Source organism: Melanerpes formicivorus, unplaced genomic scaffold (assembly GCF_026170545.1).
Source record: "Melanerpes formicivorus ecotype bairdi unplaced genomic scaffold, bMelFor1.0.p_v2 SCAF_17, whole genome shotgun sequence".
Lineage (NCBI taxonomy): Eukaryota > Metazoa > Chordata > Aves > Piciformes > Picidae > Melanerpes > Melanerpes formicivorus.
In genome coordinates this window covers 11,791,088-11,805,277 of record NW_027142369.1, presented here as the reverse complement: position 1 = coordinate 11,805,277, position 14,190 = coordinate 11,791,088, and the positions used below count along the sequence as shown (strand labels likewise).

Below are 14,190 nucleotides of genomic sequence, written 5' to 3'. Positions count from 1 at the left end.
CAACCTGTGCTGGCCAGGGTTTGATAACAAGTTTTGTCTTGAGAGAAGGGCTGATCTGATATTCAGTACAGAAGGGATTTGATTAGCCAGGCACTGAGGCACATGCCCAAACCCACAGCTTTTTGAACTACAATAGACCCAGAAAAAACAATGTCTACTCTATAACTGCAAACACAGATCTAATGCTGCATGTCTTGCTCATGGCAATGGCTTATTGGGCTGGTTGTTGTACAGAGTGGCTCTATCAAGTGTATTTATCACTCCATATACATGTAAATGTGTATATGTTTATGTATGCTGTCTCCCATTTATTGCAGATGTTAATCATATGCTGTTTCACACACACAATGATAAAGTTGGCCTAGAAGAGCCCTAAAGGCCTCTCTAGGCTGCCCAAGGAGATGGTGGAGTCACTATCCCTGGAGGCGCTCAAATGCATGGGTGGACATGGCACTTAAGGACATGGTTTAATGTTACTGGTGGTGTTGGGTTAACACTTAGACCCAATGCTTTTAAAAGTCATTTCCAATTAAAAATAAATAAATCTATAATTCTGTGATTCTCACTGGCAATAATTATTTCCACTGTCATTCACCTGCCTGCTGTTTGTGGGCTTATTGCCCGAGAGCTGCAAGTCTCAGGGCCCTAATACAAAGAGTTTTCACTAAAAAATGGTCAGCTTTGGGCAAAAACCCGTTGCTTTTCTACAACAGGGCTTCAGGCAGTGGTTATCACCCCAAGGGGACATCTCACCTTGAGATGATGCTCTTCACTGGCCTCCTGGCCATGCTGTACTCATCCTGTGCTTGTGCAGCACTCTTTTCCAAACCAGCCAAGGGCCCTCCCCCCTTCTTTCTTTCCTTACTTCAGCAAAATAACCCTGTGATTATATTTCCACATGAAAGTGCCCCGGTGTTCAGGTGGACAATCTGACTCTGGCTGAGCCGCCTGGAATCCCTGCGGTTTTGATTTTCAGTGGAGAACAATCTTATCAGCCCAGATTGTACACAGAGATAGGGAGCCTTGGGGTAGGGTTGCATAAGCACAGATTGCTTCAGATGGGATGGGGAAGGCTCCACTCACTGTATTTATTTATTTTCCCCACCGAGGGTTTCAGGTTCTCCTGATGACCATCATTTCAGCTTTCTTTCCCTGCTCATTGTTTGAGCAGCCGAGCCTTCCTCATGGATCACTGGGCAGGAGGCTCAGGTTAAATCTGGCCTCAGCCCTTCACTGCTTAAATGTTGTCTTGAGAGATTTCTTCCAAATAGGGCTTCTTTTTTTTCCCCCATCCCACTATGGTTCTTCTCTGGATGAAGATAGGATGGGCCCCAGTTTGGGTTGGATGTGATTCTCCCCTTCCTCAGAGCACCCATTTTAGCCTCTTCCCCTCCTGCCAGCTCCTCTTTCAAATCTGGCAGCTGCGTGGGCACCTTGTCTCAGATTGCAAAGGCAGGATATTCAGTTTCCGCGGAGGCCATCAGCAAATAGCTGTAGCTACGTAACCCTGGCAGAAGAAGAGAGTGAAGACAGAGAGGCATCCTGAGCAAAGCAAGGCCACCAAAACATCACCCAGTGGAGCATCACAGAGTGCAAACTCAGACACTCAGGCACTTGAGGACAGCAAGTGCTGCAGCTGGTGCTGAGATGGGGGTCCCATCCCACACTGAGCAATGGTCCTCTCCTAGGGCAGTGCTCTCGTGTGCCACCCAAGGGGACAGGACAGCAGGGACTGAGTGTGCCCATGCGACCTCCATACTGGGGCTTTGGGGCATCACTGTGACCTGCCATGAAAAATCACCATGCAAATCAGAGTGTGTCTTATGGAAAATGTTTTAGGTTTGAAGCTAACCCTACAGTGGTGTGGGAGCTATAATATACATGTTGAACTGTTCTTTGCTGTGGGACATGTCTCATTCCTGTTCACATTTTTTGCTCCTTTTGTCTCTTTTCCACCTGGTTTAGAGAATGTCAAGAAATCTCCCTTCAGATCATCCTTTTTCCTTCTCTAGGATAGATTACCAAATTCAACACATTTATAAACCAGAAGGAATCACTGTGACAAGCTGACTGGACATCTGGTGTGGTACAGACCCAGTTCAAGCCTGCTAAACATCTCCCAGAAAATTATTACAGGCTTTCCAGAGTGTTGATTCTCCTCCCTGCTAAAACATACATCTCCCTTTTAGACTTCAATTTGACCATGAGTGGGTACAGGCCAGAGTGTAGTAGTGGGAGTGACCAGAGGCTGACTATCCTCACTGTGATCACCACACCTTCTGTTACAGGCTTTGGACAAACTGTTGTCCCCAGCCACCCTGGGACCAAGCTCCCATGGGCTGGTGACAGTTGAGCAGGCCAACAGCAAAGCTCCAAAACTCCTTTTGCTGAAGATCTCCTCCAGCACAGGCCCTGCTCATAGGCTGGAAGCTCAGAGGCAGAGTAGAGACAGGAGTCTGGAGCTCCACCTCCTCATGCCCTGATTTGCCCTTGCCCCCACTGGGGTCTTTGAATCTTATCTAAGTTAAATTTCAGACCTGGAGGCCTCAGAAGCAGATCCCACACACAAAGGTAATAGATGGAGTTGGTACAGCCTAGGGTGGCACCAGATTTTTGGCCAACATGTTGCATTTAGTGTGTCTGTCCCTTAGGCATTGTCTCCTGAGGACAGTACAGCTACAACATCCCTGTGTCATTTACCTGAGCTCTTCCTTCCAAGAAATCATCCCACCTCCCTGTCAAGCACTTCCTGGTCCTTTGGAGACATTGGCTGAGGACACTTCTGACAAAAGAGATTCCTCCAAGCTGAAGTCTCAGCATCTCCTCCCACCATAGGGACAGCAGGATTCATGTCCCAGTCTGAACCACACCAGTAGTATAAAACCACCATGTGCTGTCACCCACTGTGCACCCAAACAGCCACAGAACATCCAGGGGAGCATGGAGCAGGCCAGGGCTTCCCCATCTCAGCTCATTTGCAAGTCACTAATGGTCTTGTGTGTTGACAGGGCTGGAAGCCACCACATCAGAGCACAGAAGTGTCCCTGGTAGCTGAGCACTGCTGAGCCCACACACTGTCCCCAGCTCCTGCTCACTTCAGTTCTGCTCCTACAGAGGATAAAAACAAGCAAAGCCCTGCCCAGATGGTCAAAAGGTAGCCTCTAGCTATGGGGGACCAAGCAGCCTGTGGCCAAGCACTTGGGCAAGTTCTGTTACTTCTTCATGCCAGAGGCTCTGCCCAGCCCAGGAGGGCTCCCAGGAAGGGAACAGCAGTTTTGAAGCCGGTGTTCCCTCCCTCTTGCACTCTTTCTCTCCCTGCTTCCCCATCAGCTCTGGGATATTAGACATAAAGATCTTAATTCTTTAACTGCACCTCTGGTTTGCTCTAGCATGATGCAGCCTTTCTGTTGAATAAAGCATGTGCCAAGGCCATACCCTGGCATCACCGCAAAATCCTTCCTGTGCCCACATGTGTGAGTGCTGCAAGTCCCCATGACACCCAACCACCCTGTACTGGGCAGTGGGAGTGGCAGAGGGGAACAAGCATCCTTTGGAGCTCAGGAGAAGACTCCTGATGGTTTGCAGATGTGATTTCATTTTTCAATTGTTTCTAATTTGCTTGGAATTTTAGAAACGAGACAATTTCTTCAGGGAGTGTTAGCCACAGTCCTCATTTGGCATTGTTTTTTAGTCAATTGGTTTTGTCTTGTATTATTAGGGATATTGTATTACATAATGATAAGCCACGGCAACTTATTATGGGTACTATAAGGGGAGGCAACATGGGCACACTAAGCAGCAGCCACTCTCCCCACTTCATCATCTGCCCTTGCTCTGACCTTCAGCAGGTCTGTCATCTCCCTGGGTCTCAGTTTCCCCTCATGTAGAACAGGGCTGATACACGCTCCAGTTCCTAGCTTAAAAGCTTTTCCATCCTTAAACTGGAAAAAGATGTGTTTCCCGCCTTTCTTCCATCCTGAGATGCAGGCATGAAGATCTTCTATACTTTTTCCATCACATCTTTACATGGAGTCTGAGCAATTATGGCACTGCACCAAAGTAACTCTGATCCCTGGCAGAACTAGACTGTGGATGAGAAGCTGAGGTAGAGGTGGAAAAGAGCTCCTCTGCCTATGGAGGCACTTTCCAAAAGTGCTGAACTAGTGAAAACAGGAAATTGTATTGAACTAAATCTGCCTCTTAAACCTCATTATTAGGATTAGAATTATATGCTTTGGAGATTGTTCAATGGCTCTTTAAAGTTTGGGAAGGTGAGAGCAAATGATAGAAACCATGGGGAGAAAGGAAATGTTCCTGCACTAGGTGACAAGTCTAGATGGAAAGAAATAAGGGGTGGCATGGGTTGGGGGTTCAGCCTAGTGCCCTCTTTTCAGACAGGTTCTGTTGGGGTGAGCTCCGATAATCCCTGGGGAGCTTAGTGATGTGCTTTCTCTTCCTGAAGATTAAAGCAAATTTTCCTCTGCTTCCATATTTAAAATTGTGTCCTCATCCAGTTGGGCAAGATGATGGTGTCTCAGGTTACTTTGCACACTTGAGCTAAACCAAAGATCCTGCAGATCCGGCCTTTACCACCTCTGCTCTCCCCACACAGCACCTGGTGCCCTCAGAAAACCTGATGACTTCAGCCAGAGAAGGATCAGCAAAACCCATCCCTGAAGATGGATTGATGCAGCCAGGCCAGCCAAGCACTGTGTTTGCTCTACCCTTATGACTTTTGCTGCTGTTAATGATATCTGAAGCGCACGGGGCAGAGGAAAACCTCTTCTTTGAAGCAGCATATACAGAGACCCAGCACCAAGCAGCATCACCCCACAGTGAGCTCTTCCTGAGATACAAAATTAACATCAGTGAAGCATCCTGGGTAGGCAGACAGGGAGGCTTCCACCTGTGCCTATGCGGTGTCCGTGAGCTGCTCTCCAGAGAAAAGCAGAAGTGAGAGAGAAGCTCAGGGGTGAAGAGTTATCTGGAGGCATGTGCTGTTTTCTTTACAGCTCTGCAGAGTCTAAAGCACTTCAATAATAGTTAAACAACGGTTAAATAGCACTTTATCTTCAGGCTGGATAACAGTACAAGCAGAAGCTGGCTACCTAGTGACAGGCAGCTCAGTAAAGCCATCTACCCAGGAGGGAAGGAGGGAGGGGGGCCAGATACCTTGGCCCAGTTCTGCCTGTAGCACACACCCTGCCCCATCCCAACTGCCATCATTTCCAAACCTGTGTGCTTGAAGCGGAGCCCTGGTGCCTAGCTGAGCAGACCCAGTTTGCAGAGATATGGAGCACAAATGTCTCCCAGGCACATCACAGAGCCAGGATCCTGGCACAGCAGATAGGGATCCACAGGGTCTGGAGAGCCAGGCCTGGAAGTGCTGCATTTGAACACATCAGCTAAGCAAACATCCATTCATCACCACAGACATCCATGGAGGAGCAGGGCTCAGGGCTGTGGGGCCTGAGAGTGGGGTCATACCTGCCCCTCTGCAAGGTTGGGGGACAGTGTGGAAGTGGAGTGGGGCAGGGATAAAGTAGGTGCATGGCTCTTACATAGGACAACATTGGCTCAACGTGACCCAGGAAATTAAATAAGGAGGAGGGAGCAGGACTGCCTTTCTCCTTGGGCATTTGTTTTTATATACTGAATTTCCTGCTCAGAGATTCTAAGCATAACACACACACAGATGCCCGCCTGCCTCTCTGGCTGCCCCTAACATGGAAGTAGGGTGGGGAGAAGCCCATTTGGCTCTGTTGGAGGAAGAGTTGCTTACAGTGGAGGTGACCTTTCTAAATCCCTGCTTTGGACAGACATTTCCAATGAGTGCTGAAGAAAAGCCTGCCAGTTCCAGCTTTCTCAGCCTGCTCTCCATTTTCTTTCCATCCTCTTCAGGCTGAATTTAATCCGAGAAGGTTCCTTTGAGCTTTTGTGTGTTGCTGGGGGAGATGTGGGCGCACAAGGGATCGCGTTACAACTTTCATTTCCTGAAATGTTTGAGGGAACATCCAGGGTTTTATCCACACATCAGGCAAAGTTGAGGGCTCCGGTTTCAGGTCTTGTCACTCAGCTGTCACCAAACAAATGAGCCTCTCAGAGCTGGAGATGGAGAGAGCTACCTGCTATTCATGACCCCAAAAGCAGGTGATCACTCATGGGAAAAGCAGGTAGAATTAATCATTCTGCTGTTCTCCATTTCCTCCCCCTTTTTGGCTGACCTGGACACAGTGTGAAATCTGTCCTGGGGGGTGAGCAAGAGCAGGGTGGGGGGCAAATTAACTCCTGATGGAAATACAAAGCAGAGTGAGGTGAGAAAGGGTCGTGGGCTGCCTCCCCAGGCTGATATTGCTGTGAAAAGCTTGCTGCGAGGTCAAACCTATTCAAGAAGAGCTCAGCAACGTGCACCTGGCTCAGATCCAGGTCCTCCCTGACCCTACCTGCCCACTGGCCCCTTGCCCTTCTGGGGGGTTATTTCCAGGGAGAGGTGTGGGGGCTCAGCATTCCTCCATCATTCCTTGCCACCATCCTCCCTTGCCACCATCCTCCTACTGATGATTTCATTCCTCTATTAGAGAAATGTATGGTTGGGACATAGGTAGGGCATTGCTGTCAGGGATCAGGGGTGGTGGGGTGCGCTTACACTGTGCTGCACGATCCCGCTCAACAGCCTTTGGGTCTGACAGCAGCCCCAACCCACAGGTCTGCACTGAGGATGGGGGATATGAGAAAGGGACACACTCCTTGGCAGATCTTCCCTTCTCCTACCGCTGAAAGTCAGCCTTGTTGCTGCCTGCGCTGTTTGCTTTGAAAATAAGCCCCGGTTTGCGAGTCCCTGCTTGGCTTTCCATCCGCGCAGGGCTGGAGCCCTGGGCAATACTTATCCTTCCTCTTCGCTCAGCCCATGGTTTGGAAAACAAGCAGAGTTGGAGCTTATCTATCCTTGGGGTGCAGAGCCAGCAGATGCTCACCCTAAAATCCTTCCTCCTTTCCCTGGGGGCTCTCCCTTTTCTGACAGAGATGCTGCGCTGCTTCATGGCAGATCACCTGGGAGCTGGATGAATCCCTCTGGAATGGTGATGAGGGTCCCAGGGTTGGGCAGATGGTGAGGCTGGACTGGGGGACACGGACAGTCCCATCACCCAAGGTCCTTGTGGGACCCGGCTCCAAGTGCTTTTCCGGCCAGGCTGCTGAGGTCAGGGTCGCTGCTCATGGAAGGGTCGTCGTGCTCCTGCTTTGACGTCGGGATTTGCCCTTCCCACGGCCTTGGATGCGTGCAGACAGGCAGATGCACACCCGCCTGCGTGGTTTGTTCTCCCAAGCGCAGGTTTTGCACCCTCCGTTCTGCCCCCAAGGAGCCGCGTTAGACTGGGGTCTGCCACTGCTCCCGCCATGCCCCACAGAGGGTCGAGGTGAGTTAGAGGGGAAGGAAGCCTGACTAGATCTCGGCTGCGAGCCTCAAGGGGACGGCCGGTGCCAGGACTAAACCACCTCCTGTAGCCCTGGCACTAGGCCCCCGTCTACCTCGCATCCGGATCCAAGGAGGGCGACGGAGGGCACAGACCCCCTTGCCCCGTCTTAGCGTGGGCTGATGGTACGCGGGGAACTCTAGAGGATGCCCGGGTGCTGGGAATGGCAAGGCGGGCCTGTTCAAGGAGAGAACAGGAGGGACACGGAGCGCTCCGGCCCGGCAAGACCCTCCTGCAGAGGGTGACATTTCTCCATGGCCCAAGACCCCGAGAACAAACACGGCAGCGATTTAAATAAACATGCATTTAATGATGCAAAACGCTAACAGGGGGCCCAGCACCAGCGAGGCCCAGGCGGCGCAGGCGGATAGGGGCGAGCCGCTCCCTCCCGGCCGATCGCCCGGCTCCCACGGGGCTACCCCATGCAAGAGGTTGCACCGAGAGGTGCCCTCTTTCCTTTCTTCTTTCCTCGGTTACGAAAGCATCGGCTTTTCCCGTAAAGCCTCCAATGCAGCCCGTCGGTGGGGGTTTATAGTGGGCAGAGGGGCAAAGGATCGCCCCTGCAAAGATAAAGCACAGCTTGGGTATTCTGCCATCAGCGTTGTTTAATTTAGATTGCTTAGGTACAATAGAAAATAAACCTGAAAGCACATGCGATTTTTGGTAACAAATAACTCGAGACAGAGACAGCGTTGACGGCGGGCTCTCTGCAAGCCAGAGGAGGAAGGCTGTGAGCGGGGCCGGGCGGGAGAAGACAACGTGGAGCTGGCGGGGACAAGCCGAATACCTCTCGTTCAGAAGGAAACAGCCCTCAAATTTTTAAATTATTGTTATTCTTATTCTAATTTTGAGTCACATCGCTGCATTTCACCACCAAGGAGAAGGAACCCGGTGTCTCGGGCCCATGGGAGCGCGCTCGGTAACCACTTCGCACAGCCGCGGTAAGACACAGGCACTTGGTATAACTCTAATACTGCAATTCTTTCCTTTTTTTTTTTTTCCTTTTTTTTTTTTTTTTTTTTTTTTTTTTAAATTTAAACTACATCGAAATCTTTCTGGTAAGGCTAAATATGAAAAATGTAAACGTAACATCATCACCCTCCCGCCCTCCTCCCGCTCCAGCACCGGGCTTAGTACAGCCGTTCGTTTCCCTCGCCTCCATCCCAGCTCCACGGGTCCTGGATGGGCAGCAGCAGGGATGCACCGGCCGCCCCTGCCCTCTCCGCGCCTGCGACACTGGGGTGTGTTAGAGTGGAATCGGATCCAACTGGGGTTGGGTTTAGTTGGGGTTTTGCCTCCCCCCCCCCCCCGCCCCCTTTTTTTTTTTTTTTTTTTTTAATTCTTTTGTAATTCCCTTTGGAACCAGCTCGTTTAGCTCGTTTGAAGTCGAAGGGTTGTGGGTTTCTGCTGCTCTCTGCATTTGGCTATGTGGAAAAAAAAAATATAATAAAAATCATGGTGGATAGTAGGAGGCGCTGAGAGAGGGGTAAAGTGGACCAGTAGCCGATGTGGGGGTTGTGTCAAAGGAGCCGAGAGTCCCATCAAGAATCGGCAGGACGAGCTGTAAACCCGGGTGCTGTCCTCTATATACAACCCAGAGCCTCTGTCCCCAAGCAGAACCTCCTCTCCCGATCCTTCAGCCGGCTGCTGCGGGCCTTTAGGATCCCAAATCCACCAGGCTGGACGTGAGGGGTCCCAGCAGCGAGTCCTGGAGCTGGTGGCCTTGGAGGCTGTGAGGGGTCTGGGATGTCGCTAAACCGCTCAGAGAATAGCCGGAGCTCCTGGCATGGCTGAGATTTCCCTGCAAGAGCAGGACCGAGTTCTGATCCGGGCTTTGAGGAGGAGAAAATTCTTCCTCAGAGCTGGACATGAGGGGTTTGCTCCCATCCAGAGGCGAGAGTTGGTTCGGTTTGTTGGTAGCCGCGTTGTTGTTTTCCGTGTTCTCCCTGCGAAAAGGCACAAAATTAAAAAAAAAAAAAAAAAAAAAAAAAGAGAAAAAAAAAAAAAGAAAACAAAAATAACCCCACAACGGGGATGTTAGGGCAGGCGAGAGATGCCGGGGATAGGCTTAAATGTTCCCAGTAAATCATCGCGTTTAATATTGTCGTGAGAGCAGATTCCTCTCACCGGGAAAAACAAAACCAAACAAACCTAAACCACCCTAGTATTTTCACAACGGATCGTCCCCCTTTCTTTTTACCCCCTCCATAAATAGCTGTAGTCCGCACAGCCCAGTAATTTAGGTAAAGAGGAGAAAAGTCGGACATTTTTTAGTGGGATTTCCCCCTTTTTAATGTAAAATGAAAGCGCGGCCCGGAGACAAGCAGGATGCGGAATTTTCTCTAGGAGGCTCGGTAGAGAGGTTGCTGGAGGAAACAAAACGTAGGGCGATGCCTTTCCATGGCTGGTTGTTTTGCCGTTGGCGCCGCCCGGGGTGGCCTCGGTGCGGAGCGGTAGCTCGGCCGGGCCATCGCTCCCTCATCCCAGCGTCTCTCTCTCATTCCTGTTCCATCCCGGGGCTGCATCTTTCTCCTCCGAGATTCGCAGCTACCCTTCCCGATTCTGAGCAATACTCAACCCAGCATCTCCGCCGCTTCCCCGGGAAGCTCCGAGACCGTATCGTTCCCGGATTAACTCAGGGCAGCAAACAAAAGGCGGCCAAGAGGCCTGGAGAGGTCGGTGAGGGGCTCGTCGTTCCCCACAGCACCCCGGGCAGGTGGCGGTGGGGCGACGGGGAGTGGGGTCTGGTGAATCTCGTCTGGAAAACTCACTTGGGCAAAACGTAACGCGGTTTAGGGGCGGGGGGGGGGAGGATTTGGAGCAAGAGAAGTATTTTCGCTGTTCCCTACGCATCCACCGGCGGGTGCTAGCTGCGCTCCCGGGATTCCCGGTCCATGTCCGCGGGAAGAAAAAAGAGGAATTGTAGGGGATGTGGGGTAGGGTGGGGTGGTAAGTACCTTTCCTTCGCCTCCGCCGCTCGGTCTCTCTGCCTCCGGTTCTTGAACCAGTTGCTGACCTGGGTGGTGGTGAGCCCGGTGGCTTCCGCCAGCTCCCGCTTCTCCCGGGGGGACGGGTAGGGGTTGTGGGCGTACCATTCCCGTAGCACGCCCCGGGATTTCTCCTTGAAGCAGTAACTGGTTTCCTCGCCGTCCCAGATGGTGCGGGGCAAAGGGAATTTTCGGCGGACGCGGTATTTGCCGACGGCGCCCAAAGGTCTGCCCCTTAGTTTTTCGGCTTCTACGTAGTGAGCCTTCAGCCAGAGTTGCTGCAGCTTGGGGTGGTTGTGGGGGGAGAACTGGTGGCTCTCCAGGATCTTGTAGAGCTCGCGGAAGTTGCCGCGGTGAAAGGCCACCACGGCCTTGGCCTTAAGGACGCTCTCGTTCTTGTGCAGGTGGTCGCAGGCCGGCAGCGACCAGAGGAACCGGCCCAACCTCTCCAGGTTCCCCCCTTGCTGCAGCACCTCGCAGACGCAGGCGACCTGCTCCTGCGTGAAGCCAAACGACGGCAGCATCGACATGGCCGAGCGCAACGGCAGCGGCGGCGGCAAGAGGAGAAGACGGCGGCAGTGGACACCCCGCGGGAGCGCGGCGGCAGAGGGGCAGGGGAAAGCCACCCGCCGGGCCCGGGCCCAGTTCCAGTGCTGGGGCCGGTCCCGGCCCCGGTCCCTGCTCCAAAACGGGGAAGCGCGGCAGCAGCCGGGGCGATCGATCGGTCGAGCGGGGATGCTGGTCGCGGAGCCGGGGGGGACTTTGTCCCTGCTCCTCCGCCGCCGCGCTTAAAGCGCCCGAGCCCCCGCGCCGCGCTGATTGGGCGCCCGCGGCTCGGCCCCCGCCTCGGCGAGCCCAGCCCAGCCCAGCCCGGCCCAGCCCAGGAGGGCTCAGCCCAAGAGGGCTCAGCCCAACACAATCCTGAAGAGCCCGGCCCAGATGGACCCAGCCCTGCCCTGCCCGGCCCAGCCCAGCCCAACCCAGCCCGGCATGGGCGGGCGGAGCCTGACAGCGGGAACTCGGCCCCGGCCTCGGCTGTCTCGCCTGCGCGTGTGCGGCCCTGGTAGCGGGGTAGCCCAGCCGCCCCCCACCCCCCGTCGCATCCCTGGGGAAGCCTCTCCCGGCAGACTTTGTCTTTCTTCCACTCTTTTCCCCCCCAAACTCCTGCCTCCCGCCCCCTCCAAACTGCCCTGCCAAGTCAGCACGTATTTAATTACCTTAATGCTGGGGATGAATAAATAATGCTTTAGTGAATAGATAAATAATACACGGGGCCCTGCGCCCCCTCCGCTCCCTCCCTGTGGCCTCTCTGCTCCCCGCTTAGCCTAGGGGGGTGTCCTCGGTAGGCTGAGGGGAGCCCCTGAGGAAGCCGTGTAGGCTGCAGGCAGCAAAACTGACCGGCCAGGCTTTAATTAGCTTAATCTTCATTTGCACAGTTTGCTCAAAAGCAACGATTAAAAAAAAAAAGGAAGAAAGAAAGAAAGAAAGAAAGAAAATAAAAAGAAAGAAATTAGAAAACAATTAGGATCTCTAAGGAAAGATAATCTATTGTCAGTAGCAAGAACGGGCTGGAAGATGAGGACAATGCGATGAGATAAGGCCAGAGAGCGGTGGGAATAACGTGTCTTTATGTCTCTATTTATCTATGATTAGATAAGTCGAAAACAGTATTTTAAGCACACTCCAGAACGCTTTTGATTCCAGAACGAGTTCTCTCCGCGGGTGCTAATAACCATCGCGGGTCTCTTTAAAACTAGTTTGTCTTCACTGAAGACATTCGGATTTATTTGACTTTAAACCTCCGCATTCGGAGCAGCCCCTCTGTGGAAGAGGCGAAGGGCTTCGAGTCCGGGGCCGCCGGCGTTGCCCGCTCCCTGCCCGCTGTACGAGATGGGAAAGGCCGGTCCCGATACTTTCCTAAATCCGGACTGCTGGTCGGGGTTTGGGATTTTGTTGTTGTTGTTTCTTGTATTTTTTTTTTTTTTTTTCGCCATGTACTTCGCGTCTCGGGGCTGTTTAAATTAAGCCCCTGCCACCCAGTCTGTACAGTGACTTTACTATATGTGCTGGAGTCAGGGCGCTCCTGTATCCCATGACCATGTGTCTGGTAATTTTCCCTTGCCATTTTATTTTAGTACTTATGATGTTGCAGATGAAGTCTTAAAGAGCTGCAATGTCCTCCCAGAAGGAATGTCTGCTTGGAACAGATCCTTATTGACAAGGCAGCTGTGCAGGGACCGGAACGGAGCCTTAAACTCGGCTCTAAAATCAACTAATACCCTAAAGTCTGGAGCAAGTGCGCAGAATTATAACGCCTGGGCTCGGAGCAGCCCGCGGCCGCGTCCTGGAGGAGCAATGCCCTACCCAGCCTGGGGACGGGCTCTCCATCCCTCCTTTAGATAGATATTCTTTTTTTTTTATTTAGTGTTGTCTCTAATAAAGGTGCTCAGTGAAGGAAAAGCACGCACCTAAGGGCATATACCTTTCAGTATTAGGAGGAGAGAAATGCAACACGGGGCTGGGGAAGTTCTTTGCCATTTGAACGAGAGCGGTTTTATCTTGCCCTCACATTTCTCCTCCTTGTTTTTCTTTCCTTCGAAAGGCCGACCAAAACAAATACTGCTCTTGCTGAGAATAAGCAAATTATCCCGGCGCGGAGCTGACAGGGACGGGTAAGGATTGAGCCTATCCTGTCCCGCGATTTCCGAGAGAGACTTTATTCTTCCGTGTCACCAAAATCTACACAATTTGGAGACAGATTAGCTGGGGTCCACCTAGCAGTTACACACTGTAGACCAGAACCCCTCAGCATCAACGTTAATTATTGCCCGGGCTGGTTTTCTTAAAATTTTGCGAATCTTTCACTTCATATCAGTGAACGTGGTAAAATAATTCCCGAACCACCCTATCCCATTTAGTCTTTGAAAATCGCCCAGAAAAAAAAATGGTTTCGAGCCGCTCCAAAAATAAAACTAAACCAAGGCAGATGCAAATAACCGAATAACTAAATAACGACGGAACGGCGCGGAGCTGCAGCCGGCCGCTCCTCTGTGGTTTATTTTTCGGCAGAAAAGGAGCATCCCGGCAGGCTCGCTCCGGGCAGAACTCCGCGGGGTTCACCCCGCTACCAGGGCCTGACACCTCCGCATCCGCAGAGGGAAAGCCGCCGGTGCACCGTCGCGGGGGCCTCCGCGCCTCGCCCCACTCGCCAGGGCACCGACCGGCTCTGTTTGTGCTGGAAATTAATTTATTCGCTTATTTATTCGATGCAGAGTTATACAGCGCAAGGAGGGGATGAGGGTGAATCCTAAACAAGGGTCTGCGGGGTTTTCCTCCGTTTCTTCAGAAAGCAAAACCAAAGTGAAATAAATCACCCAAACACGACTTCCATCTCCCCTCCGACCTTAGAAATAAAATTCTTTCCCAACCGAATAAAAATGTGATTTTAGTTTTCTTTAAGTGTGAGGGTCTGGAGGAAACAAATAGCGCGACAAATAAAACCATCCGCATTTATTTTTTTCCGGACCCCCGCCTCGGCGCGGTGATAACCGGGTCTGGAGGCTGGGAGCCGTCGGGAAGGTAACACAACGCTGCCGCTTTCCGAACCTTTCGAAGGCGAAATTCAAAACCGACCCATTAAGTCAATGAGGTTTGTGTTGTGGAGGGCTCCTTTCCCATCCACTTGCTGTTCTGAAAAATAGATCGCATTTCGTTATCTCCAGTGAGGATCT

General features: G+C 52.0%; 1 protein-coding gene across 1 annotated transcript; it reads right to left on the bottom strand.

Moving 5' to 3' along the window:
• Window positions 1-7,761: 7,761 nt before the first annotated feature.
• Window positions 7,762-11,241, bottom strand: SIX1 (SIX homeobox 1). Its single transcript, XM_068148951.1, has 2 exons — window positions 10,430-11,241; window positions 7,762-9,418 (listed from the first exon to the last, which is right to left on the bottom strand). Exons 1-2 carry the CDS (start codon window positions 10,987-10,989, stop codon window positions 9,130-9,132), a joined length of 849 nt encoding a protein of 282 aa, XP_068005052.1. The 5' UTR covers window positions 10,990-11,241; the 3' UTR covers window positions 7,762-9,129.
• Window positions 11,242-14,190: the final 2,949 nt, after the last annotated feature.

Excerpts from the sequence above, each read along its gene's own strand:
- SIX1 (XM_068148951.1), bottom strand. The coding sequence starts at position 10,989 with ATGTCGATGCTGCCGTCGTTTGGCTTCACGCAGGAGCAGGTCGCCTGC. Across the intron at positions 9,419-10,429 it reads GCGGCGGAGGCGAAGGAAAG|GGAGAACACGGAAAACAACA; the intron begins GTACTTACCACC and ends GCCTTTTCGCAG.